This window comes from Bos grunniens, chromosome 22, assembly GCF_055505025.1.
Source record: "Bos grunniens cultivar Pamir isolate PY7600 chromosome 22, Bosgru_T2T1.0, whole genome shotgun sequence".
Classification (NCBI taxonomy): domain Eukaryota; kingdom Metazoa; phylum Chordata; class Mammalia; order Artiodactyla; family Bovidae; genus Bos; species Bos grunniens.
This window is the reverse complement of record NC_141186.1, coordinates 16,899,430-16,927,317: the sequence shown is the minus strand read 5'-3', so window position 1 is coordinate 16,927,317 and position 27,888 is coordinate 16,899,430. Positions and strand designations below refer to the sequence as shown.

Genomic DNA, 27,888 nt, shown 5'->3' with positions numbered 1-27,888 from the left:
ACATAGGGATGAATATACACGGGCTTCCCTGGTGGCTCAGATGGTAAAGAACCTGCTTGCAACGTGGGGGACCTGGGTTCGATCCTTGACTTAGGAAGATCCCCTGGAGGAGGGCATGGCAACCCACTCCAGTATTCTTGCCTAGAGAATTCCCATGGACAGAGGAGCCTTGTGGGCCACTGTCCATAGGGTTGCAAAGAATTGGACATGACTGAGCAACTAAGCACAACAGAGCACATGTATATACACGTGGAAATATGCTCGTGATACGCTGAGGTTAAAAATGTCAGATGACAGAAGGATATATGCCATCTATTACCTTTTTTTTTTTGTTTGGCCTCACTGCACAGCATGTGGGATCTTAGCTCCCCAACCAGGGGTTGAACCCTGAATTGGCAGAGCACCTGGGAAGTCCTGCATTTTTGTAAAAAGGAAAAAGAAACTCAGTAACAGAGGGCTTTGTATGTGTTACACACTGTTCTAAATTTATCCTTCAAAGATGTTGACCTTTTTAATCTTCAACTGACTGTAGGAGTTTGGTATTATTTTTCTCCCCATTTCACAGATGAGGAAACTGAAGCACAGAGAGGTTTTCATCATGTGTGGTAAGGAATCATATACCTTGGAGTTGCCACCATGTAAATGCTTATTAAACGTTAGCTGATCTTAGGAACATTCCAAGCACCCCAGCTAGGTTGAGTCTGGAAAGTTAATTCTAGGCCAAGTAGTCTGAATTATTTCCTATAGCCTATCATGTTCATATGCTATGGGCCCAGGTATTTTACCTTTGGTTCCCCAAGACCCAGCACAGGCTCCGGGCAGGGAGCCTACTGACCTCTTCATCTGCCATCCTCAGGCCCCTGGCCCTTGCAGCCATGTTGGGGGTTGCCAAGGGGCACTGCCTGCCCCATAGCCGTCCTCCCCTCTGCCTGGTAGAGATCTGCTGCTTTGTTCTGTGGAGTTTGAGTATGGAGCGTGAAAGTGACTTGCTCAAGATCATGTGGGTAGGAAGTAGCATCTGAGCCATGTGATTTGAACGCTCATGTCCCCAGCCACTACACACACCACTGACCCAAAGCTTCTCAGCCCGCTTCAGTTGTCTCCACCTCCTTGTCCCCTGGGGAAGGACTCAGCCAGCAGGTGACTTCCCCAGGGGACCCGTTCTTCATGCCATCTTTCCCACGTCTCCCCCGGAGTCCCACCCACCTTCTGTTTTTCTGCAGTCTCCTGAGTAGAGAGCCGGAGACCCCAAATCCACGAAACCTTCCAAAGTCATTGATGTGGCCCCCGAAGCCAGGGTCAGTGTCGGCTGAGAGGAGCAGGCATGGGCTTTTGCATCTGGCAGACTTATATTTGAATCCCAGCTCTGTCCTCACTATCAGGAGACTGACTACTTTAGCCTCTCTGTACCTCATTTTCTTCATCTAAGAAATGGGCATAATAATAGAAACCATATCATCCTGTGTGGGAAGTAATTATACACCTTGGGGTTACCACCATGTAGATGCTCATTAAGCATTAGCTGATCTTAGGAATGTTCCAGACACCCCAGCTAGGTTGAGTCTGAAAAGTTAATTGTAGTCCAAGTAGTCTGAATTATTTCCTACAGCTAAAGAGTTTTTTTGTTAAGGGCAGAACTCTGATCAGTGATTAAAGATAAGGGGATATGGTCCTAAAGCTCATTTGACAGTGGTTGGTAGCCAAAGGGAAGGAAACTAATAAAATAGGGAGATTCTAGGGGAGTGCGGGTGAGGCTAGAGAAGATTACTGATAAGCAGCTTCTTTGGAGGTTCCTAAGCTCAGCTGCTGTGAAAACAATCACCGTGTGTCTCTGCCAGCCTTCGCACCCTTTGCTTTCTTGAATGGCACCTGGAAGGACATGTTCTTAGACAAGTCAGGACGATAACTATCTGTAGACAGAGACAGGAAGTCTATTGTCCATCTTTGCCCAAGCTGAAAATATGGGTGTGATCATTAATTTCCTCAAACAACCCAAAGCCAGTCTTCTCTTGGGAAAACCCCAAGGTTCTATTGGGCCCCAAAGTTCCAGCTGTTTCTCTCATAGGAGTGGAGAAGGTGGAGGCAAAGGTAGCTGGGGAGGAGGACTGACAGGTGGGAACGGTGCCTACTGGCAGTCACTGAATCAGCTTGACACCCTAGGGCGGAGGGCTCTTGGTAGCTAGGGAAGGAGGCATAACCTGTCAAAACTCTATGGCTGACCAAGCGGCGGGAGTGGGATTCAGCTCATGTGAATTGTTCCAGAGTTCACATCTTAACCTCTGTATCTCCTGATCCGCTGGCAGTAGGTAGGGAGGAAGTAGGGAGAGACATGGAGAAGGAAAATACACAAGCAGATGAGCCATGGACAAGTTCTCAGTACCTCCTTAAACAGATACTCAAAGCTAGATTTCAGATAAAAGGGCACTGAGCGGCTGAAATAATTGTCACAAAGCCTTACCTATAGGAGAGGCATCGGCTGTTCATCAGAACTGATTTGCTCTCATTCTATATGTAGTTTTACCAGCCTTGGTACCCCATATATACCAGAGGCTGGTCTTTGTGCTTTATGCCATCTTTTAATCTGGAAAAGAACTCTACACAGAATGGACTATTACTGTTTTCTTTTGTTGTTGTTTCTTCATTTTTACATTTGAGAGAGCTAAAATGAGGCACAATTCACCCAAGTTCAAATCTTTAGTAATGACAGAGCCAGGACTGGAGCTCAGTTCTGTCTGCTACCAAGAAAGAGATAGGGAAGCTGTAGATGCTGATGCACTGCCTGCCACATGGCAGGATCCAGAAAACTCCAAAATGAGATACAGCACTCTGCCTGCAGTGATGCAACTCAGCAGGACAAGATTTCGGTGTATTCTGCTTGAGAAAGCAAAAAATCTTCTAGAAAGATTTCTGTGGGAAATGGCACACGAAAGTTGAACTCTAGTGTTTTGGAAATGACATTTGTGTAGACCAGTGTCTTCCATGAGTGTTTCCAAAGAAAGCAAAGGCTTGTTCTTACCTGGTTTCTCAGCCTTGCAGTACTGGCCCACATTCCACTCCCTTTCACTCCACTCTCCAAACCAGAGAGACAAACAGACTGAACCACCCTCAGTAGCTCTCCTGTGTCACAAGAGCAGACCTCAGCGATCTCCCTACACTGAGAGGCTTGGTGCAGCCCCCAGAGCAAACCCCAGGTATCAGACCAGAGAATCGTGGCTGTCTGAGGCCAGTGCAGACCTTGGTATTGCTGGGCAGTGGGAGAGGGTGAGGGACCATGTGTGCAGCCTAGTGCGGCCACCCTGGGGTGGGGGGAGCGGATTGTGCAGAAATGCAGGAAAGAAGCAGCGGGGGAGTTGAGTTGGCCTAGAGCAGCTGTCCCCAGAGTGCAGAGCCTCTGCCCGCCAGTGTGCATGGAACACAGGTGTTAGAGTGTGTGTTACATGCACAAAAGACTAGGGATTCAATGCTGAATACTCAAGATGTGAATTAGAGCAGAGTGAAAGAAAACATCGTGGGGCAGCACGGACGCATGACCCACACCTAGGAGGTGGACGACTATGACCACTGTGACTCAGGCCAAGGAAGGGCACTGAGCCGAGCCTAAGAGATGGCGGGGTGACAGTGGAGGCCTCTGAAGATGGAGCAGCTGTGGGTGGAGCACCCACCCAGGGAGCCTCCCCTCTGCATCCAGGCACCAGGGGTGGGGGCAGCTGTGGCAAGCTCAGCCTGGGGGCAGATGCACAGAGGGATCTGAATGAGCAGCTGGTCTTTGGTCAGTTATACTGCCAGCAGCTGGTCTGCAATGTGTTGCTGGTTTTACTTAATTTGTTTTACCTTTTTACTTTTTTTAATTGAAGTATAGTTGATTTACAATGTTGTATTGGTTTCAGGTATACCGCAGAGTTATTTAGTTATACAAATATATATATATATTCTTTTTTTTTTCAGGTTATTTTCCCTTATAGCTTATTACAGAATATTGAGTATAATTCTCTGTGCTATATAGTAGGTCCTTGTTGGTTATCTATTCTGTATATAGTAGTGTGTATCTGTTAAACCAAGCTCCTAATTTATCTCTCCCTCAACCTCTTCCCTTTTCCCTTTCATTTTTTTTTTAGTGGCTGAGTAAAAATACCCCATCTTCTTTATTCGTTTATTCTGGTTTTATTTTTTCCTTTTTATTGGCCGAAAGTTTAATATCTATGCCTGAGCTATAGCTCTTATTCCGAAGCTCAGTTTAAGCTGCAGTGCCCTGAGGGACAGAGAGGGTATGTGTGACTGTGTGTACACCTGTGTATTTTGGGGAGGGGTGTTTATTGTTACTACCCCCATTCTGGGGGTCTCTGGTGCAGTGTGGGTATACCAACATGGTACCTTCTCAAGTGTAGTCCTTTCAAATATAGCCAGTGCTGGAAAATATGGGGGAAAAAGAGAAAACAAAAGACAAACAAAAACTCTAGAAGCAGCAGAAAACTCAGGGAGAGAGGCTTACTTAGGGTGGCCCCTCTCCTCAGAGAATGAAAGTGCCTCAGACTTTGTATCAGGTGAGTTTTGTTTTATTAGCTGCCTGGGTAAATAGTTTTGAAAAGCTGGTTCTAGTTTCACCATGGTGCTGTTTTCAGTCTTCTGAGTTAATTTTTATGGCCAAAGTTCCACATTAATCACTCCTTTGCTGGTAATGTAAGCCAGACATACTTGAAGCAGGTGGATTAGGTCCACAACACTGGGGCCAAAGTCAGGTTCCCTTGGGAGGGCCGGCCTCCTGTTACACAGAGGCCAGGCCTGCGGGAGGACCACTTGGGTATTTCCAGAGGATGGCATCTGAAGCTCTGGCTTCTGGCCAAGTAGTCCACTTTCACGTGTCTCTTGTGAATCTTCTCCATTCACTAAGGGCGTGAAAGCACAAACTCTGGAGCCACTGACTGGGTGTCTTTGGAAAGGTGGGGTCACCTCTGTGTGCCTTAGTTTCACCACCTGTAAAGAGTAGATGATGTGTCTGTCTCCTGCAACTGTTGTGAGGGTGAAATGAATTAGGTCAGGGAAGGGCTGGGAACAGAGCCCGGCATACTCTCAGTGTGTGTTAACTGAGCGTGCCTGGAATGCTTACCACAGCCTGGGCTTTCCTGCTGTGGCTTTACCTCCTCATGGGCTGGTTCCTCGGCCTTGGTGCCTTCCCTCCCTCACAGCTACTTGTTGCAAATGTTTCATCTTGGAGGTCCAGGTCAAGTGTTCCTTCCTCTGTGAAACCTTCCTTGATCTCTAACTCACTGAGGCAGACCTCTCTTGCCTCTCCCCTGGGAGGCTGGTTGTTGCCATTCCTGCCACATGGAGGTTTCTAGAAGTCAGGCTCTGTAGCTGATTCACTTGTGTCCTTCTCAGCTGCTTTAGAGGGAGGTGGGTTAGGGCTGGGAGTCGGAAGGCACAGGGAGCTCCCTTTGAAGGCTGACTTTGCCACTTCCATCAGTGTGGCCCTGGGCAGCCAGCCGCCTCCAGCGCCTCCTTTCCGCCTCCTGTCACGGGGGACTTTGTATAGGACCAACCCACAGGGCTGTGAGAAGTCTTCCACAGGGTAACATGTGAGCAGCCTGTGGGCTAGCGCCTGGCTGTCAGGAAATGGCTGACGTCATGATCGACAGTAAGTGTCACTGGCGTGAATGAGACACTGGCCGGGTCGGGAGACCAGTCAGGGACCCCTCCCACCTTCCTCCAGCATCCGAGGCCTGATCCACTGTCTCTCCTTTTCAGGACCTGCTGCAGTCAGAGTCAACCTCCCAGCCCCTCCTGAAGATGCCTCTTCTTCCTTAAAAACCAACCAGACTGCCTCAGCTGATTCAAAGGTAAACCCTCCACCCTGAGTGTAACCCCTGGCTTTGACTGTCTTTCTAAAATGCAATGTGTTTATTCCCTGAGACCAGTTTGGGGGTTAGGGGTCCGAGTGAAGAGGCGAACCCCATCAAATTACTCTGAGCTTCTAAGACTCTTAAGTGCCAACCCTCAATAAAACAGGAGAGAGGGTCGGGGAGAGAGTGAGCTTTAGTTTTTAATGAGCTTTTCCATTATTTGTGTTTAAATGAGAGCTGATAATTGGCATCCTCCTCACCCCCCGAAATATCTTGGTGGCAGTAGTCATTTGCTTAGAACATGCCTTCCCTCCAACCTTTTTTCAACACAAAATATATCTGATTTATTCTGAATTTTTAATGATTTGGGTCCAGGGTCACTAGTGACTTCTGTGAATCTTAAGTACTTTTTGCCTTTCTAGGCTCTTTCTTTCATTTAAAAATGTTTTTTAAAATCATATTTTATGATTGCAATGGTTTTAAAGATGAACATAATCCAAGTTGGATTAAAAATTTCAACACTTTCTTTGAGGTGAAAAGTACATTTTTATTCTTTAGACTTTGAAAGAAATTATGTTAAGACATTTTTGTGGGCCCTTAAAAGTGTCTTGGTGTCTGGCAGGGAAGCCAGTGCTACACAGATCTGGTCAGTGGAGCTCTTCCATAAATGGGACTATCACTTAAGCAAGGTGATTTATATTTTAATAATTAATCATTTCAAAGACAACTGAATAATTGGGAGAATAATCATGAAGTAATGTTAAAAGAAAACACCAGAAATCAAAACAATGTGTGTGACATGATCTCAGTTTTTATTTATTTATCCTTTATTTTTCTTCTTTTTTTGGCTGAACCGCAGCTTCTGGGATCTTTAGTTCCCAGACTAGAGATCAAACCCATGAACCCTGAAGTTGAAGTATATGGTCCTAGCTGCTGGACTTCTAAGGAATTCCCACAATCCCAATTTAAAAAAGAAATCCTCATATATCTAACTGGCAAGAAGAGGATAATGGGATCATGCATAATTAGCCCCCAACTCTAATTCTTTAAAACTGTTTGTGAGAGCCTGCTATGCTGTGCTGTGCATGCAGGCTCAGTCGTGTTGGACTCTTTTCTGACCCTGTGGACTGCAGTCCGCCAGGCTCCTCTGTGCATGGGATTTCCCAGGCGAGAATACTGGAGTGGGTTGCCATTTCCTACTCCAGGGGATCTACCCAACCCAGGGATTGAACCACATCTCCTGCATTGGCTAGTGGGTTCCTTACCACTGTGCCACCTGGGAGTTCCTTATAAAAGCATATATAACTTTAAAAAATGGAAATTTATGTCTACCTATTTTAAGGAGGGCCGCTTTTCTCAGACTTACGTAGGTTATGTGGACCTGTATCCTGCTTCTCAGCATGTATACCATGTGTAGGACCAGGGGCGCCAGCCCAGCCACTGACCTGGAGTGGAATCTGACTTCCGTTGTTTGACCCTTTGTAAACTGCAAATAAAAAATAAAGGAAACATTGACCGTGGGCTGGGAATACTCACATTGTAGTTAATCTATAGGTAGAAAGGTAATGTTACCTTTCAGGGTACTATGATTATCTTCGTTTTTGCTGATGAGGCAGTGAAGGCTCAGAGAGGTTAAGTAACTTGTCCAAAGTCACAGAGCAGGTTAGAAGTGGAGCTGGGATCTGTCCTTTTTGTATTCCTCCTCACTGGATGAGATGATCCCATTCACCCCTCAGCTCTGCTGTTCTGAGATTCCCTGAGGTAGTAGGGAAAATAATACTTTCCATATTAATCTCTGTCTCTTCTCTACGAATTTCCAGGATTTCAGTGCCTCCATTCCTAAGCAAGAGACACTTTCAAGCCTGGCTGGAGATGACCTTTTCTGGAGTGAGGTAGATGTGATCCAGGCAACTGATAATTTCAACCCAAGCCACAAAATCAGTGAGGGAACCTTTGCCGACGTCTACAGAGGGCACAAGCATGGCACACCGTTTATCTTCAAGAAGCTCAGAGAGGTAGGCACTTCTTGGTTTCCAGTAAGAGGTGGAGGCTGCATGGTGAGGCTGGATTTTCATGTTTCAATGTCTTTTCCCACAGATGGCCTGTTCAGGTCCAGGATCAGTGGAAAAATTCTTCCAGGCAGAGGTGCAAATTTGTCGTAGGTAAGTCTCCTCTTTGGAAAATACTTTGTTTGATAGTGATGACAGCTAACCTGCATATAGTGCTTCCTATGTGGCAACATGTTTTAAGCATTTTCTTTATGTAATCCTCATAAGAACCCTGTAACATGGCTACTATTATAACATTATTTTACACATGGACACATTGTGGCACAGAGATGTTAAGTGTTTTGTCCAAGATCACACAGCTAGTATGTGGCAGAGCTGGAATTTGGTTGGTTGATCTGACTCCTTCCATGCTTTTTCTCTGTAGCCACTGTATGCATGGATTAGAATTATAAAAGAACCTCGGCTCACTTGGCTCAACTCCTTCCTTCCAGTCGGGGAAGAATCTGTTTCTGTCCCATTTTTTGAGATGGACAGAAATGTACTGATTCCAACTCTAAAAGCAAATGATGACCCACAGGCTTAGCCTGGCCTAGCTCTATTTTAATGGCCTGAGAGCTAGGAATAGTTTTTACATTCTTAAAGGGTTAAACAAATAAAAAGAAGATAATTTCATGACACATGAAAAGTACGTGAAATTCAAATATCAGCATCCATAATGAAGTTTATTGGAACCCAGCTGTCCTTATTTATTTCCGTGTCATCTGTGGCTGCTCTTCCGTGATGGTGCACAGTGGGGGAATTGTACCAGAGGCCAGATGGCCTACAATGGCTAAAATATTTACTGTCTAGTTTTTTATAGAGAAATTTTGTTTACCTCTGGTCTTGAGCAATAAGGGCCTTCAAAAGTCATCCTCAAACCTGCATTTTACAGATGACGAAACTGAGGCTGGAGAAGTAAAGTGAAGCTCCCATCACAGAGCTTAGTGGGGGCAGGGGCACTGGGAAAGAGAAGGGGAGAACATTTGCAGACCTGGACACTTGTCCTGCCCCTGCTGTCATTGCCTGATGGATTTAACACACGCATACTAGGTCTCTGCAGTGCGCTGGACACCAGCTGTCATTTGAGCTGGCAAGTCACTGTCCGAGTTTCTCTGCCAAATATGCAGTCTCGGGAAAGCAGTGTGTGATGACTGTGGTATATTTTAAGAAATAAAGAAAGTTTTAAAGAGGAAAATAGAAATCACCGATTTTCCATAGCATCTGTAAATTACTACTACAGTATTCAGATTTTTATATATTTTCTTTAGTCCTTTTTCTCTTCATATATATATATATGACTACACACAAACACACACACATATACATATATACACATCCTTAACTACACACACACACATGCACACACATGCACACTCGTAATGGAAACTGGAAATCTGATTCCCTTTCCATCTTGGTATAGAGCCTTCCTGGAGTAAGCAGCTATTGCTTCATTCATTCATTTGGCAAGTGTGAGTCATCAAGGCCTTTCTTGGTTCTCGGGAGTGCAGACATGCAGAAAACACAGCGTCCGCCTTGGGGAGTTCATGGTGCCGAGGGGAGAGTGAATGTAAATAAGTGGTGAGGGTGGAAAGCGTGCAGTAGTGCAGTAGGATGGCCTAGCGGGAAGCGGAGAGGGGCTGAGGGGCAGGCAGGTGGCCCTTGAAACAGTGTTCAGGAGAGTCCATCAGCATCTGCCTCAAGGTGGAGGAGGGAAGAATGAAGGGGGTGTTTTCAAAGCTATTTATGACAATGAAAGGTGACTAATTAGATGGGAGAGGTAAGGAGGTTTCTAGGAAATTGGATGGTTGGTGGTACCCTTGGTTGAGCAAATAACTAAGTCTGGAGAATCAGGTTTGGAACTTGTTGAGTCTAGGCTGTTTACCTGGAACATTGGGATGCAATTTGACATTCAGGTCTGGACTGTGGGTTGGACCTGGAGAGATGTAGGGGTGCTCCTCATAGAGAGGGTGCACTTTGTAGAGGTGAGAGATCCCTGATGGAGCAGCTTATAAAATGAGATGATGAGCCCATCCAGGGAGACTCAGGTTTCAGAGAAAGGCTGAGGAAGAGGGTCTTAGTGGAAAAGGCCAAGGAAGAGCTGTCAGAGAGGCAGGAGAGTCAGGAGGGAACAGTGACTTTCAATCAGCCAGAAGAGGATTTTGTGAAGAATCACAAGTGGTTGGGGTATCATGTACTTTGAGTTCTTTGATTTCAAGCATCTTGAAGGCATGCAGTTGTCATCTCTCTACCCTCAGGAGTCAGAGCATTTGGTACCTGGGAGCTTCCTGGTGGCCTCGTGGGTGGAGAGGGCAGAAGAGGTGGAGGAGGCAGGAAATGGAGCTGTCTTTGATTATTCTTTCTGTCTAACTCCTCATGCCTGCACTGATGCCTAATTTCAGATGCTGCCACCCCAACGTCTTACCTCTGCTGGGCTGCTGCACTGGAGAACAGTTTTCCAGCTTGATTTACCCATACATGGCAAATGGTTCTTTACAGGACAGACTCCAGGGTCAGGTAAGGGGCTGGGTCATGGTCAAAGAACAGGACTAGGCAGCATTCACTTACAGAATCAAGGATTAAGAACTTAAAGGAATCCAGAGGGGAAGAGGGCCACTCAGCGGCCCTTTAAGGAGAGGAGTTGGGCCAAGATAGATAAGATCTGGCTAAACATCTTCAGGAAAAACCTATTTAAAAAGTTTTTTGACAAAGAGGCATTTAAATCAAGAGTAAGACAAAGGTAACCCATAGCACTATATTATCCAGTATTGTTCTGAAGGTACAAGCCAGTGCACTAGGCAAGAAAAAGAATGAACAGATACAGAGTATGGAAAGTGGAGGTACATTTTTCTTAAAAATGGTATTCTAATAAATTCCTATTTGTTTGTGAATATATGGAATATTTATGGAGAGATACAGGAAACTGGTACCTTGACTGCCTCTGGAGAACTACATGTAGACGGGGCTCAGGTTGGGAGACAAACTTTTACTACATACTCATTTGACCTTTTGCATATCATACCATATGAGTGTTATATCTATTAATGTTATAATTTTTAAGACAAAGAAGCCTCCTTCCCATAAAGTCCTCAAACAGAGTGACAAAAGTTATTCCACAGCAGAATTATTGCTTCCCTTGGGAGGGATCAAAGTAGTTATTCATGGTATAATAATGATTGTTAGCTTTGCTGAGCTCTCACTGTGGGCAGGACACCGTGATAATGGCTTTGTACATCTCCTTCAGGCCTTGCCACCACCCCAGAGGTTCCCCCATTTTCAAAAAGAGGAGTCTCTGCCACAGAGAAGCAAAGTAACTTACCCAAAGAAACACAGCTGATGGGTATCAGGGCAAGAGTTCATGTGGCTCCAGATTCCAGAGTTTTTGAGAAATCTATTAGCAAGGCCAGTTCTTAGAGGACGTAGAATCTAAGAGGTCACCTAAAAAATAAGAAGGGATTTTTCTTGGACATTCAGCCTTAGAACAACAGTGGGAGTATAGAGGGCTTTAGACCACCCATAATCTCCATCAGCTCTTGTGACATCTCTCCAGATACTTATAAAATCAGCTCATGGGCTTGATGTGCCAATGCAAGGTCCTTAGTTCCTCTCCCAAGCAGCCCCTCTTAGAGAAGAATTCCAGAACTGCTGCATGATAGTCATGATAAAAATAGCTGGTTATTTAGTGAGCACCCACTGTGTGGCAGGTACTATGCTGGGGGCATACCATTCACTCCTTTGAATCCTTACTACAGCCTTAAAGCATAGAGATTAACGTTTCTATTTTATATCAGAAAAAACTGAGGCTCAGAGACGTTGAGTGTCTTTTCCAAAGTCACACAGCTAGTGGGTGTCTGGGCTGGGATTTATACGTAGATCTGTCTGATGTCAAAACCAGTTCCCTGTCAGTAAACCATGCTGGTTGAGCCCTGTTGTTGAGGACCTGAGGGCTGGAGGAGAGACAGGAGCCCAGGACTCTGTCACTTTAAAGTCCATTGAGGATTTTAAAAAGTCACAGATGTCACTATTTTCTCCTCCTTTTCTTTCTCTTAGGGTGGCTCAGACCCTCTCCCCTGGCCCCAGCGCATCAGCATCTGCTCAGGACTGCTTCATGCCTTGGAGCACCTGCACAGCTTGGAGATCATCCACGGCAATGTCAAGAGGTGAGAGAGGAGGGCTGAGCCCCGCCTCAGGCTGGGGTGGCAGGGATGAGGCCACACACACTGCTGGGTCCCATTCCTTTCCCTTTGTCTCTCTTTTCTTTGACTTTCTCTCCCCTCCTTGCCTCTCTTGGATCTCTTTTTCTTTGCTGTTCCCTGGAACATCAGTGTTTCTAGGTTGTACTCTGTCTCTGGTTGCTGTCAGCATGACTCCCTATCTCCCTAACAAAGGTATTTCCCCAACAAGTTTGTTGTTATTTCCCCACAAGCCTTCCATTCCCCTGCCATATTTCACTTCCCCTCCAGCAGCCGATCTGGACTGGGTCCTCGAGCTGTGGGCTGTGGCTGCCAGGCTCCCTGGGCTTCTGAGACCTGCTTTCGTTCGTGCATCTGTTGTCACAGATCCTGTGACACAGGTTAGGTGTGCACCCCAGCATCTCAGTACCGTGCTCCCAAGACTAGAAACATGGAGAGGGATTCCAGAAGATACCAGAAGATCTGGCAACAGTGACCTCGAAACCATAGCATTCGCACTTCCCCAGAGTTCTGTCCTCTTTTGGCCAGTAGAAGCCTTTTCCTCTTTTCTCCCCCCTGATTTTTATTGAATTGTGCAAACAATTGTAATAGCAAGAAAGGAAGTGAAGGGACAAGAGGTCATCCTGACCCTATTACCCTGACGTGGCCTCCATTTCTCTGCTGTTTTTCTTTTCCAGCCCTTGCCTACACAGATATCTCAGCCCTAAGATAGCACTATTACCTGATTACCAACTCATAATCTCTTTTCCCCCATGATTTAAACATTTCCTCACGTAGCATGTCATCAATTTTTTGGCACTTCTTAGTCTTCCATTGAAGGTATTTGCCCATAATTTACATAATGGCTCCTAATAGCCAATATTGGAATTGGTGTCTACTTTTTTTGGGTGACAAGACAAAAGGATTTATTGAAAAGGGATGTTTAAGTGAACAGCAGCAGGGTCAGGGAACCCGGGAGAACTGACCTCTGTATCTACTTTTTAAAAACCATTTAGGGTTAGTTTGAATATTTCTTTTAAAGGTTTTGTTATTATTTTTTTTGATGTAGGTCATTTTTAAAGTCTTTATTGAATTTGTTACGATATTACTTCTGTTTTATATTTTGATTTTTTTGGCCATGAAGCATGTGGGGTCTTAGCTCCCTACCCAGGTATTGAACCTACACACCCTGCATTGGAAGGCGAAATCTTTTTTTTTTTTAACTTTCTGTTTTGTATCGGGGTATAGCCGATTAACAATTTTGTGATAGTTTCAAGTGAACAGTGAAGGCACTCAGCCACACATATACATATCCATCCTCCCCCAAAACCCCCTCACATTGGAAGGTGAAGTCAATCGCTGGACCATGAGAGAAGTCCCCAGTTTGAATATTTTTATACATGTAGGTTAGTTTTTAAAAATTAAATTTTTTTCCTTTGGAGTACTTTCTGAGAGTATTCATTCCTGTAGATTAGATGCTTAAGTCTAAGAATATTTTTACTGTTCGTCTTATTCCCCATGATCTGAGCAGGTTCAGTCCCAAAGAATGCTGATGTTTAGACTTGAGTCAGCAAGGCCACAGCTGGGGGTTGGAACAGCTTCAGAAGAGATGGAGCCAGTACAGCCTCTGGGCTCAGGGCTGATATCCGTGGGGATAAGGATGGTCGTGCCTCTCTGGCCACCAAATGTCATTTCTGGGGCAGCAGGACTGATCTTATCTTCCTCCCCATTTGCTGGTGGAGGTCGGCTCCCAATCCCCACCCCCCATCAGGACTGGCTCATAAACTTGTTGAGGGTCTTCAGTGACCCTCGTTGGCTGGCTCACTACTAAGTTGCTTTCCAAAAGGGTCTCCACGGCAACCTCTTCTTGTCCACCTCCAAACAAGAAGGTTCTCTCTGCCTTCTTTCCCACAGCTCCAATGTTTTGCTAGACCAAAACTTCACCCCCAAGCTGGCTCATTCGATGGCTCACCCGTGTCCTGTCAACAGAACATCAAAATACACCATGATGAAGACCCACCTTTTCCAGGCCTCCACTGCATATCTTCCAGAAGATTTCATCAGAGTGGGGCAGCTGACAAAGCGAGTGGACATATTCAGCTGTGGAATAGTAAGAGCTTCCTTCTGTGCTCAAATCAAGGCCTGCACACATCTGTCCTTCCCATGGCTCCTCTGTAAGCACAAACTAGAAATATTCCACAAAGTACAGCAGGAGTTGGCAAATTATGGCCTGCAGATCAGAACTGGCCTACGGCCTATTTTCTATGGCCTGTAATTAAGAATAGTTTTTATATTTATAAAAGACTGAATAATAACAACAACAGCAATAATAAAAGAACGTGTGACAGAAATTGTTTGTGGCTCACAAAACCTAAAATATTTACTGTCTAGCCTAGAAAGTAAATATCTCTAGAGATATTTACTTTCTAGAGAAAGTTTGCCAACCCTTGAAGTAAAGCTCCTGCTCCCCATGAGTGTCCAGATTCTAATAGGCTACAGATAGCTCCTGACTTCTCTGATGTGCATTCAGCCTGCCATCTAATTATCCATCCGCTTGTCTACTTCTTCTTGTTTGTTCATCTGTCTGTTTAGTCCATCTGTCCATCCATCAGTCCAGTTATTATCCAACCATTCATGCAACAGCCACCCATCCATTCAGAATCCATCCAGCCACCCAACCCGTGTCCTAATCACCACTGCTGTCCATCATTACTGTGTGCCAGGCACTTGGACTATAAATGTAACTAAAGCACAGACCCTCCCCCAAGAGTTCATGGTCTGAGTCTAGTAATCTCCAAAACACATTTCTATAAAACACCAGTTCCCTGAGATCTCAATAGGTATGATGTGTTTAAAGGGTTTCGATGTGTTCAAATAGGTTTGAGAAACGCTGGGTTGAACAAGGTTATGCTTGTTCAAGGAGAAAAAAGTTACCACAAAAAATTAACCAGGGCCTTTCATATGGTAATAGTCTTTAACCTGGTAATAATGAAGCAAGGGTATGCAGCATGTCCCAAATTCCCTTGACTATGGAGCCTTGTTTTCTTAGCATCTCTAAACATCAGAGACCTGGGGATCCCAGTCTGGGAAGTTCGGGCTGAGAAAAGTGACGGTTTCTGGCTGATCTCTGCCTAGAGCCAACAGCTGCATCTTGGCCCTTGCCTTCTCTCTTCGTCTCCAGCCTCAAACTCTGTACTTCCTCTCCCTGACCACAGTCTGTCTGGTTCTTCCGCTAATGCCCTTCTTCGGAGCCACTTTCTGCCCTCAGCCCAGCTTCCACATATGAGGTTCTGCTTCCTACTGTCTCCCGGCACATCAGCCCTTCTGGTTTACTTGTCCCCCAGTTCTTTCCTGCCTCACCCCCTCCCCACCCCCACCAGCACCACTGTGGGGGCTGCTCAGTGAAGCTCAGCAGGGTCAGCCCAGGATCCTCCTCCCTTAAGAACCAGTGGAACTAAACCCCGAAGCTGCCAGGCACATACAGTGTAGAGCTGAAGAGCATGAGTTTGAGTCCCAGCTCAGCTGCTTTCAGCTGTGTGACCTGGGGTATCACTGATAACTCTGGGCCTCAGGTTTATACTCTGTAAAATGGAGGTAATGATGCATATAGAAATTAATGAGATTCATAAGATAGCATATAAAAACTGGTTAGCAGAGTATGTTACATTGATCAGTATGATTATTATTATGGGGATTAGTGTTAATTATTATAATTATCCCTGCCTTCACACCCTCACTCCTGATTTCTGTTTATGCTTGACTTTTTAACTCAGTTCTGGATGTAACAATTGACTTTCCCTTTCATTCATTCAGTGAGTGCCTACTGGTTCCCTTCAATCTTTTTCTCAGCTCTGCTGCTGATGGATGGTATGATTCTCAACTTTGGTTCTTGTTGTGGGGAACACTGCCCTTCTCTGTTGTTATTGCTGTTTTTGTTTATCTTTTTTTGAATATAGTTGGTTTACAACATTGTGTTAATTTCTGCTATACAGCATAGTGACTCAGTGATACACATATATACATTCTTTTTTATGTTCTTTTCCATTGTGATTTATCCAAGGATATTGAATGTAGTTCCCTGTGCTATATAGTAATAAGTCACTGGTTTTTTGATGAGCGCTAAGTAATTTTTGTAAAAGGCCTGGCACAGGGCCTGCCCTGTGGAAGAGGCAGAGGAAGTTTGTCTGTTCATTTCCTCTTGTTCTTCTCTCCAGTCTTGGCAGGACCTCGACTGGAGTCCTTTTCTCTTGGCTCCCCTCCACCAGCTGCAGCGGTGCCTTCTGCTGCCCCCTCCTGGCAGCTGCAGTCTGTTAGTAACGCTGCAGGCCCTTTCAGGGTGGAGGAGGAGTTCTTGGCAGTTGTTCAGTAGCTCAGTCATGTCAGACTCTGTGACCCCATGGACTGCAGCATGCCAGGCCTCCCTGTCCTTCACCGTCTCCCGGAGCCTGCTCAAACTCATGTCCATCGAGTCGGTGATGCCATCCAACCATCTCGTCCACTATCGTCCCCTTCTCCTCCTGCCTTCAATCTTGCCCAGCATCAGGGTCTTTTCTAATGAGTTGGCTCTTCACATCAGGTGGCCAAAGCATTGGAGTTTCAGCTTCAGCACCACTCCTTTCAGGATTGATTTCCTTTCGGATTGACTGGGTTGATCTTCTTGCAGTCCAAGGGACTCTCAAGAGTCATCTCCAACACCAGAGTTCAGTCAGTTCTTTGGTGCTTATCCTTCTTTATGGTCCAACTCTCACATCCATACATGACTACTGGAAAAACCGTAGCTTTGACTAGACGGACCTGTGTTGGTAAAGTAATGTCTCTGTTTTTTAATATGCTGTCTAGGTTGGTCATAGCTTTTCTTCCAAGGAGCAAGCATCTTTTAATTTCATGGCTGCAATCACCATCTGCAGTGATTTTGGAGCCCAAGAAAATAAAGTCTGTCACTCTTTCCATTGTTTCCCCATCTATTTGCCATGAAATGATGGGACTGGATGCCATGATCTTCATTTTTAAATGTTGAGTTTTAAGTCAGCTTTTTCACTCTCCTCTTTCACCTTCATCAAGAGGTTCTTTAGTTCCTCTTCACTTTCTGCCATGAGGGTGGTATCATCTGCATATCTGAGGTTATTGATATTCCTCCCAGCAATCTTGATTCCAGCTTGTACTTCTTGGCAGTAACTGGACCTTATTCTGTCTTTGAGAGAAGTTGTTGGAGGGAGATTTAACACTAAACTGGAGTACCCACTCCCTCATATACAGTCATTAGATCACCATGTACCAGATAAGGATACAGGCTCAGATTTTAGTTTCTTGCCCACAGATCACCCCAGCATGTAAGGAACAGAGTCAGAATATGAACCCAGGCCCATGTGACTGGCTGGACTCTGTAGCCAGTGTGCTGTTACCTCTGCTGAGAATTTCTGTTCAAAGCAGCTCTCGCATTTATTAAGATACAGATCACAGTTTGTCAGTTTGGTGGTGGCTTACACCAGCTCAGGACTGTGCTCTTTTCATGAATGGATGAATTAATGAGCAAACAATGTTAATAAAAGCCTGTGGATGAAAATGCTATGGATATTGCCAAGATTTTCTGTCTGGAATAGATATCTGCATGTGGATTCCTCCTTTTCTTGAGATTAACATAGCAGTGCCTGCTTACCATTTTTGATGGGTTTTAAATGAAAATATTTTTAATATATAGTGTGTGTGTATACATATGTATGCGTGTATACAGATAGATGTTTATATATATATATAGAGAGAGAGAGAGAGAGAAGGGGGTGTGTGTGTTTGTGTGTGTATATCTATCTGATGGTGATACACACACATTTGGTTTTCATCCTCCTTGCTTTGCTATCAGTTTAAACTTCTCCTAGCAGCTGGGTGATGTGTTTAGCTAGAGAAGGTGTTTAGTGATGTTTTCACATTCCAGATTTGGGGCAAGTGTCTGTGCTGGCAAATGACAGAGCCAGGCCTGAAGCTCAGACTGTATTCCTGAGAAGACTTCTCTCTTGGCCAGAATCTCCTGTGTGAACTTGTGCGTGTGTGTCTGAACTGTGCTAACTCTGTATTCTCTCCAGGTGTTAGCCGAGGTCCTCACAGGCATCCCTGCGATGGATAACAACCGGAACCCGGTTTATTTGGTAAGCGAACCAACCCCTTCTGGCTCACAGCTATGAGGGGTTTAGGGGTGGGGAGAGCAGGAACCTCCACTGTACCCTCTGTACCCATTTTTATTGCTAATGAGGCCTAAATCCAGGATTTGATTTGTACCTGTGCAAAGCAGCTGTAACCTTCCCCCTTCACCAGCCAGACAACAACTACTTTTGCATGAAAATAGAGTTTAGAATGTTTGGGGAAATCCATTTCTTCTGTCTACATGTCAGGCAATCAAATAGGGTTTGTTTGATTTTTTTTTTTTTTTGGCCACACCGTGCAGTATATGGGCTCAGTTCCCCAAGCAGGGATCAAACCCACGCCCACTACAGTGGAAATACAGTATTAATCTCTGGACCACCAGGGACGTCGTAGCCTTTGTCTTTAAATTGGTGAAAGTAAATTTCAGCCCTTTTAGGTTTCTATAATAATTTCTATTTTGTAGGTTTTATAACAACTGTCATTCAAATATACATGTGTATGTGTATAGTGGCAATTTCAGAAATATAATGACATAGCCCAACTCTGTGATTGACACTTTATATATGCGTATGTGAGTGCTCAGTCATGTCCTACTCTTTTCAACCCCATGGACTATAGCCTGCCAGGCTCCTCTGTAGTATTTTCCAGGCAAAAATACTGTAACCAGTTGCCATTTCCTCCTCCAGGGGATATTCCCAACCCAGGGATCGAACCCAAGTCTCCTGCATCTCCTGCACTGGCAAGTGGATTCAGTTGGGAGTTGGTTAAAAAAGTGACGATAGTGGGGACTTCCCTGGTGGTCCAGTGGTTGAGAATCCTCCAGGGAACACAGATTTGATCCCTGGTCCGTGAGCTGGGATCCCACATACCACAAGGGAGCTAAAGGCATGTGCTACAACTTCTGTAGCCTATGAGCCCTAGAGTTTGTACTCTGCACCAAGAGAAGTCATCATGATGAAAAGCCCTTGTGCACCCTGAGTAGAGAGTAGCCCCCATTCACCCCAACTATGGAAAGCCCACGTGCAGCAATGAAGGCCCAGCACAGCCAAAAATAAATAAATAAAGAATGACAATAGGGACTTTTCTGCTGGTCTGGTGGTTAAGACTTCACACTTCCACGGGACAAGACCTATGATTTCGTTGGCAATAGCCAACTGGGGAGCGTCTCCTTACACCATTCCTTCAGGGCAATCACAGTACAGGTTCTCATTTGTTTCAGATGGTGTATTAATTTCCTATATTTAATCTATTTAATCAATAGAAGTAATATATTTATAACCTATTTATATAAGTAAATGCATACATGCAAAATGTATCATGTAACATAATTTATGCTATACAAATATATCTATATATAGTAATATATCTATTGTTATTTGTATAGCATATCTTCTGTTTTATGCATAGTTCAGATTTCTGCTAAGTAGCATAAAATATAACATGTAGTACAAAATTTATAAAATATAAAAATATACATAGTATTATTTATATAGTACATCTCCTATTAAATATGTATGGGCCAGAATCCTACATCCTAACATTTTCCTGTAAATGTTAATAAGGTGGGTTATTAGTATAATTATACTATATTGTACTATATTGGTATAATTATGCTATACTGTACTATGTAAATGATAGCTATTATTACTATTAATTACAATCACTAAGGAGATCAGTCCTGGGTGTTCTTTGGAAGGAATGATGCTAAAGCTAAAACTCCAATACTTTGGCCACCTCATGCGAAGAGTTGACTCATTGGAAAAGACCCTGATGCTGGGAGGGATTGGGGGCAGGAGGAGAAGGGGATGACAGAGGATGAGATGGCTGGATGGCATCACTGACTCGATGGACGTGAGTTTGAGTGAACTCCGGGAGTTGGTGATGGACAGGGAGGCCTGGCATGCTGCAATTCATGGGGTCGCAGAGTCGTACACGACTGAGCGACTGAACTGAACTGAATAGAGCATTAAATGTTGATTCTGTGTCAAGTACCACACTTTATGCACTATGTCTTCTAATTTGTGTTAATTTTATTCCCATTTTCCTGATGAAGCAACCCAGGCCTAGAAAGGTTAAGCCCCTGCTTGATGATATGAGTGTGCTATGAAATGCCCTGTACATGTGGGGGATTTAGCCGTTCTCCAGTTCTTACTGTTTTACTTGTTTCTGGGATCCTTGCAATTATTTTTTAAAAACCATGTTCGTTTCCGGAGTGTTTGCAGCTCTGGTGCCATGCTGGAGGTGGGTGGGGCACATGTGTTTGCCATCCTGGAGGTGGGTGGGGCACATGTGTTTGGACCCCACACCCCTGGACCTCACATGGGGGTGTTTCCACTCTTTCCAACAGAAGGATTTACTGCTCCATGAAATTCCCAGCAGCACCATATCGCTCTGCTCCAGGAAGATGGGTGTGGAGAAAGAGATGGCAAAGGAGATCTGCCAGAAATACCTGGAGAAGAGAGCAGGGAGGCTGCCGGAGGCCCACGCCGAGGCCTTGGTCATGGCCGCCTGCCTCTGTCTGCGGAGGCGCAACGCCAGCCTGGCAGAGGTAAGCCTGAAGCTCAGCCCTTCCCTAGCAATGAGCCCTGTCTGTGAGTCGGCTTTACCAAGGGCTCATTACGATCCCTTTACCAGTCCCTTCACCGAGAAGTGATTTCATGATTCAGAGCCACATTTAGTGGCAAACAGCAGTGTCTGCTGGAGCTGACAGCAGCTAAGCTGGAGTCAGAGGTCCTGAGGGTGCCTCGGACCATACTCTCAGATGTAACAGAAGTCCATCTGTTTTCTCTGAACCTGCTTTATTCCTCGTCCTCTCTGCGGGCCCCTTTTCCTTCCCTTCATCCTCTTGGTCAGGGGATACAGCCATTTTCATTTACATGTCATAGTCCTGTTTTCACTAAGTGGCCAAGTCTCCAGGTCCCAATTTCAACCTCTTAGTGAGAGAAACTCATTGGCTTAGCTAGAGTCAGGTGTCCACCTGTTGGCAATCAGGTAAGGTAGGAGTTCAGTATATAAACCTCCTGGCCAGGGGGTCAAGCCTGGCAGGTGGCAGGGCCAAGTCCCAGAGAAAGGGATCATTTCTTAGCCCATGGACTAGGCAGACACACCAGAAATCAATCACCACAGCAGATAAAACATTTTCCTATGGCTAGGATATGCAGAGGTGGTTTCCATGGTAGTAGGTATAAATTTGGGGACCAAATTTGCTATGTCTTTTTAAGACAAAATAACTCCCTGAGAGGGCTCTTAGAGGTTATCCCACTGAGTGATTTTGAAGTGGTGTCTGGCAGAGAGGGGCTCCTTGGGAGCACCTTTTAGCAGAAAGAGAGCTGCAGGCCCTACCCACAACTCCAACCAGACATTCATTGTCACTTCTCATAACTGTATTGGGTTCTTAGTATTTTATTTGAGGAAAGGGTTTGGTAGCTGAAACATCAACAACAACAACCACAAAGCCTTCAAACACCAATGCTTACAGCCAAGCCTCCCATTTTACAGACGAAGTCAAGACCCAGAGAAGGGGGGAGGAGGCCAGAGGGATTTTGGGTCAGAGCCCTCTGGACTCCTGGCTCAGCCTCAGGGTCACCATCTTTGGCACCAGGATGTGGCAGGAGCCAGAGACCAAGTCCTGACTCTCAGCCTGGGCTGGCTTCAGCTACCTGACTGCATTCGCGTATTGAGCAGTGGCGTGCTGGACCCTGGGGATAAATGGGGAACAAGGCAAGCCCAGTTCCGCTTTCCTGGAGTTCACAGACATTGTGCAGTAACTGTCTGATGAGTGGTGTATGACAGGGGAGCCCTACCCAGGACTTTCCCGAAGAAGTAATATGTAAGCAAATGAAGAGCAATCCAAGCAGAAGGAACAATGCATGCAAATAACCTTAGTTGAGTGAGAGCCCAGCAAGATCAGGGGCCTGGTAGAAGGTCAGAGTGGCTAGAACACAGAGTACATGGGGCAGAGTGCTTTGTGATGAGGCTTCTGGGGAAAAAACCTAACAGTAGAGGGCTTTGCAGGCGCAGTCAGGATGTTGAGAAAGTCCCTGGGGGTATTAAGCAGGAGCAGAACATAATCAGACTTATGCTTTAAAAAGATCTCTTTCCCTCAACATTCATTCTTTTTATTCTTTTGTTCAGGGTATCAGAGTACATTCAAAGAAGCTGCTATGATGAGGAGACTCCAAAATAAGGGAGATAGAAATTTGTTCTTTTTAGCTCAAGAGTTTGAATGTTGGCAGTCCAGAGCTGATGTGGCAGTGTCGCAGTATTAGGGATTCAGGCTCCTGTATTATGGCTCTGCTGTCCTTATCATGCGGCTTCCATGTCAGAGTCCAAGAAGGCTGCTGTAGCTCAGGCCATCACATTTACATTTCAACCACTGAAAGGGAGTTTAAGAGGAGAACATATCCTCTTCTTTTTAAGGGTGTGACTTGGAAATGCACACATCACTTTTTCTCACACCCCATAGGCCAGAACCGAGTTATGTAGTTTTGTAGTTTTTAGCTTGACAAATATTTACTGGGTACATCCTGTGAAGATTTATCTCAAAAGGTAACATTTGAACTGGGCCTTGAAGCATGAGGAAGCATTTGCTATGTAGAATAAAAGGGACAGGGCACTATACGTATACACAAAGGAATGAGAAACGGTCTTTGTCCCCAGTATTTCACAACCAAGCTAGGAAGATGAGAGATCAGTAAGGCCTGGACTTGAAGGGTTTAGTGGTCAGCTCTGCCACTCACTGACTGGGTGACCTTAGGCAAGGAACTTAACCTCTCTGATCTTTTAAATTTTTATTTATAAAAACTCATTGTATGTCGTGTGTCAAAGGTGCTGTGTAAATTGCAAGGCACTGAGCAACTGAGATGTGTTATTTTTACTAAGGGTAGGTTTGTGTGCTATTTGTATGAGAGAGAGTATGTGTGTAAGGAAGAAATATTTCTTCCCTGCCTGCCTTTAATCTTCCTAACCTCCCTAACCAGAAAAGCCCTCAGGTGCAGTATCTATGTTACTTAGGGCATTTCTAGTTGAAAGTGATAGAAACTCAATTCAAATTCTTAGATACAGACACACAGATGTGTAAACAGAAAGAGAAAGAGAAGGGAGCCTGTGAATGAGCGATTTATTGGCTCATTTAACCACACCACAGGCAGGATAGGCATTGCTGGGGCAGCTAGGCCCAGGGTCTCAACCAGCAAAAGTACAACAATTTGAATCTCTTGTGCCTGTGGCCCCTGTGCTCACTCTCTCTACCCCCGCACACCACCCCCATCTCTAGCCCCTGCTTTACTCTGTGTGGGAGCTTCATTTTCTCCTACTGTAAACACGTTTTCTTTGTGAGGCGGGGAATCTGGCTGTGCCACTGGGAAGGAAAAGACAGTATTTCCTCAATAAATATTAGGTGCAAGAGTCCCAGAGAAGGATCTGATTGGCCTACTTGGGTCACATGCTCAAATCTGGACCAATCATTAAGGTCACAGGGATGGGATACTGAGATCGACCCATCTGGGTCATGTGCTGAGGTGGACGGTGATGAGGTCAGCTCTTTTCAAAGGAAGGATGCTGTTCTTCCAGCCAAAGCAACACTCATTTAGTTTTTCAGTATCTCTCTCTCCCCCCCGCTGCCTGGGAGATCTGTTAGATTTTTAATTTCAGAAAGAATTCCTGATGAGCGCTCTCGTCTCTCTTCCCCAAGGTGTGTAGCTCCGTGGCTGCTGTGGAAGAGCAGCTGAGAGGTCAGGAGACCTCGCTCCCCTGTAGTGGGCTTTCTGAGGGCACAGGCTCTTCCTTCAACACCCCAGAAGAAACAGATGACGTGGACAATTCCAGCTTCGATGCCTCCTACTCCATGAGGGCTGCACCCTGGGCTGGGGCTACCTCCTCGCCTCCCCTGACAGCGGATGAGGAAGGCATGCTGCTGGCTGGCGGAGCAGTGGAAGCTGACTCCTCCGCTGAGGCCTGTGCCCCTCCAGAGCCTCCCCAGGATGGTAAGTGTGGTGTCTCAGTGCTTATACATGGTCATTTATGTCCCTTAACTCAGCCTATCATTTATTCCTTTTCTCCCTCATTCATGCATTAATACGGTTATTCACCTGTCCACCTGCCAGCTGACTGGATGAAGAGTGTCATCCTCCTTTTCCCCCCAGCCCTGATGTCCAGTCCCTCACTCACGCCTCTCTATTCACCTAAGTATCCTTCACCTCCATCTGCTTCTCTGCATGGCCTGCCCCCGTAACCCTCCCCCTCTAAACTACTCTCCTCTTGCTGGGTGACTGTACAGCCTCCCTGTGGCCTCCCTGATCTGCTCTGGTCCCTCACCAGTTCTTCTTCCAGGGATCAGCCACTGTGGTTTTTTAAAAACAACTCCTGTCACCCCTCATTTAAAGCCCTTCTGTGGTTCCGCATTGCACTTAGAGACCAAGTAAAAACTCCCTCGGAACTAGCAAAGCTCCTTGTGGTCTGTCACCACCTGCCTTTTCATCCTCACTTCACACCTTGCCAGCTGCTTCCAAAGATACTTTCTATTTCTGCCTCCTGGGTCCAAATACACCAGGTTCCTTCTGAAATAAACATTCAGAAGGCCTTTACAATTCAGCATCCTCTTCCCCTAGTAAACGTGGCTCTGTGAGTGTCTCAGACTCTGACCTTTCCTGTTGTTCCTCTTCCTACATGGAGGTGAGAGGAAAAAGAGAGAGTGTAAGCTTCATTCTAACGCTGTCCCCTACTTCCAGGGGAGAAACATGGAAGCCTTTCCCTTCTGAAAGGTAGGGGTAGGTGGCAGTTTTTCCCTGCAAAGGCAGAAGCAGTGGCAATGCTCATTCCACTTAGGCCTGATTCAGAACCCCAGTTTAAGTCAAAAACTCTGACCAAGTCTGACTTTCTTAGAATTACAATAATAGTAACTATTTCCAGCTATCAGTAGTTGCGAAAGGTATTTACGTTTTGTTCAAGTTGCTTTTCTTTACATTGAATGTCAGCTACAGAGACTTCGTGGAAAATCGAGATCAATGAGGCCAAAAGGAAACTCATGGAGAATATCCTGCTTTACAAAGAAGAGAAACTGGATAGCATTGAGCTTTTTGGCCCCTGATGACTTGAACACAGCTGAGGACCCTCGTCCTCCATTGGAAAGATGAACATCAGATCAAGAAAAAGATCTAAGGAAGAATCGCGATCTCCCAGGAAACACCAACATCAGCTTCCCTTGGGTCAGGCGAAGAGACACTTCCACTTTTCCAGAGTGAGTCAGGGGAGATAGGACTCAGCTTTCCAAGACACACAAATCCATGAAGTCCTCTTCCTTTCTGGGATTTGTCAATAAGACCTCTGGGTTATCAGGCCACTAAAGTGGAAACCCTGGTCCATGAGCCCAGGATGTGGGCAATTTTGTGGTTCTGGGGAGTATGTGATGATAACCACCCCCGCAGATGCCGTTTCCTGGCTCTCACCCTCGACAACCACTGGAGCATTCTGAGTGCTGATGGCACTTTCCGAAGCTAAGCTCTCTAGGTCATATTTGCCGCCTGCAAACTTCCATGACCTCAAAGACTTCCAACTTGCGTCCCAGTTCGGTTCTTCACTCCTTCCTCAAGGTCTCAAATTTTACACAAGCCAGACACTTGGCAGAAGGCTCTGGAGATTTCTCTGTTTTCTCTTTTGGAAATCTTGCAACTCACAGATATTTATTTAATGCTTACTCTGCACCTTTATTTTCCCACCCCACTAACGCTAATAATTTAAATGGAGCTGTTATTTAGAGAGTATGTGTTATTTATGGCTGGATGAAGAACCAGAGGAACTAGTTTCATGACTGATTCTGCTGCTAATTAAGTCAAGCATTTAATTTCTGAGACCTCAGTTTCCTTGTAAGTAACATGCATTCATTCATTCTCCCTCCCTGGGCTGTTGGGGAGGAAGAGGTAGAGACATGGCTACAGAAATACTTGGAAAATGCACATCTTGTTTTAGTAAATAAATTTTTAAAAAGGACATTAAGTGTCTACTTTTGTTATTCAACTAACATTTATGCAATGGGTTTATTTCTTAAAAGTCATGTTGCAAGTCTTTTTGTTAAAATGCTAGTTTAAATTCAGTGTATCCTATTTTAAATAAGCCTAATATAGTGATTTTTTTATTTCGTAAGATAAAAAACACATTGGGAAAGCTAATGTGTATCATAATTAGTTGCGTGTCCAGATGATATGGAGAAGTTTCTCTGCATCCATGAGTGGTATAGTGAGGTAGCTAAGAGGTTGGGCGCTGGCTCTAAAATGTTGGCTAATAGTTGGATGATCTTGGGCCAAATTAGGGAGTTACTTTGAGCTTCTGTTTCCTCATCTGTACAATGGGGGAGGATAAAAAGTACCAGTTTCATAGGTTTGATAGTAAAAGGGCATTCAACAGCCCCTCAGCAAGGTCAGCTTTGTACTAGTACATAAGAAATCTGAGTGGACTCCAGCCCAGGTGGACAGTGATTTCTACTGACACCTTTGTCTTAAGCTCTGGTAGCTGTTAGGATTCAACTAGAGTCTGTGTTATGTACCCCAAAAAGGACCTGAGATGTGGTAAGCACCTTCAAATTATGAACAGTATGTTTCCAAAGCATTTTGAGCAATAGAGGACAGTTGCCGATTGGGTAATGTTTCCATATGACCCAGAAATTCCACTCCTATGTATCTAAGAAATGAAAACATGTTCATACAAAAACTTGCACACCAGTTTTTATAACAGCAATATCCATGATAGCCAAAAGGTAGAAACAACCCAAATGCCCCATCAACAGAATGTGTGGCATATGCATACAATGGAATTGTATTCAACCATAAAACATGAAGTACTGATGCAACATGGGTGAACTTGAAAAGATAATGCTGCTACTGCTAAGTCGCTTCAGTTGTGTCCGACTCTGTGCGACCCCATAGACGGCAGTCCACCAGGCTCCCCCGTCCCTGGGATTCTCCAGGCAAGAACACTGGAGTGGGTTGCCATTTCCTTCTCCAATGCATGAAAGTGAAAAGTTAAAGTGAAATTGCTCAGTCGTGTCCTACTCTTAGTGACCCCATGGACTTCAGCCCACCAGGCTCCTCTGTCCATGGGATTTTCCAGGCAAGCATACTGGAGTGGGGTGCCATTGCCTTCTCCAAAAGATAATGCTAAGAGAAGCCAAACATATATACTTCCATTTTTGTGAAATGTCCAGAACAGGCAAATCCAGAGAGACAGAAATTAGGAGTGTGTGTATGGGGGAGCAGGGAGTGGTTTGGGGAGGGAAGTGGTAATGATCACAAGATTTTAGAGTGATGAAATGTTCCAAAATTAGATTATGGTGATGGTTGCACAACTTTAAATATACTAAAATATAATAGAATTATATATTGGTCAACTTTATGGTATGTAAATTATATCTCAATAAAATTATTAGAAGCACACAGAGTGGTTACTCACAGACATAAAAAATTTTGTATCTTGAGGCTCCGCTTCTCATTTTTTACTACACACAGTATTTTCATTTATTCTGGATCCTGTTTTTTCTTGTCTTTCTTGGCTATTCTTCCTCAACAGTATATTTGGAGCACTTCCTTCTTTTTGCCTGCTATTCCATTGTATGGTTATTCTGTAATTTACGCAACTAACGTCACTTGCTGGATACTGAGATTGTTTTCATTCTTCCTGCAACCAAACCTTCCAAACAGGTTACATCAG

The 27,888-nt window shown here is 44.9% G+C and overlaps 1 protein-coding gene across 6 annotated transcripts in view; it reads left to right on the top strand.

Moving 5' to 3' along the window:
* Positions 1-26,175, top strand: part of LOC147348145 (interleukin-1 receptor-associated kinase-like 2) — a 70,141-nt gene extending 43,966 nt beyond the window's left edge. For all 6 annotated transcript variants that reach the window (XM_086366387.1, XM_086366383.1, XM_086366389.1 and 3 more), the window contains 10 exons: positions 5,743-5,834; positions 7,658-7,852; positions 7,935-7,999; positions 10,285-10,399; positions 11,933-12,042; positions 13,969-14,164; positions 18,132-18,194; positions 20,537-20,737; positions 23,882-24,173; positions 25,164-26,175. In XM_086366387.1, the coding sequence (XP_086222513.1) occupies positions 7,935-7,999; positions 10,285-10,399; positions 11,933-12,042; positions 13,969-14,164; positions 18,132-18,194; positions 20,537-20,737; positions 23,882-24,173; positions 25,164-25,276 (1,155 nt within the window). In that variant the 5' untranslated portion in view covers positions 5,743-5,834; positions 7,658-7,852 and the 3' untranslated portion in view covers positions 25,277-26,175. The remainder of the gene's footprint in view (positions 1-5,742; positions 5,835-7,657; positions 7,853-7,934; positions 8,000-10,284; positions 10,400-11,932; positions 12,043-13,968; positions 14,165-18,131; positions 18,195-20,536; positions 20,738-23,881; positions 24,174-25,163) is intronic.
* The last annotated feature ends 1,713 nt before the right edge of the window (positions 26,176-27,888 follow it).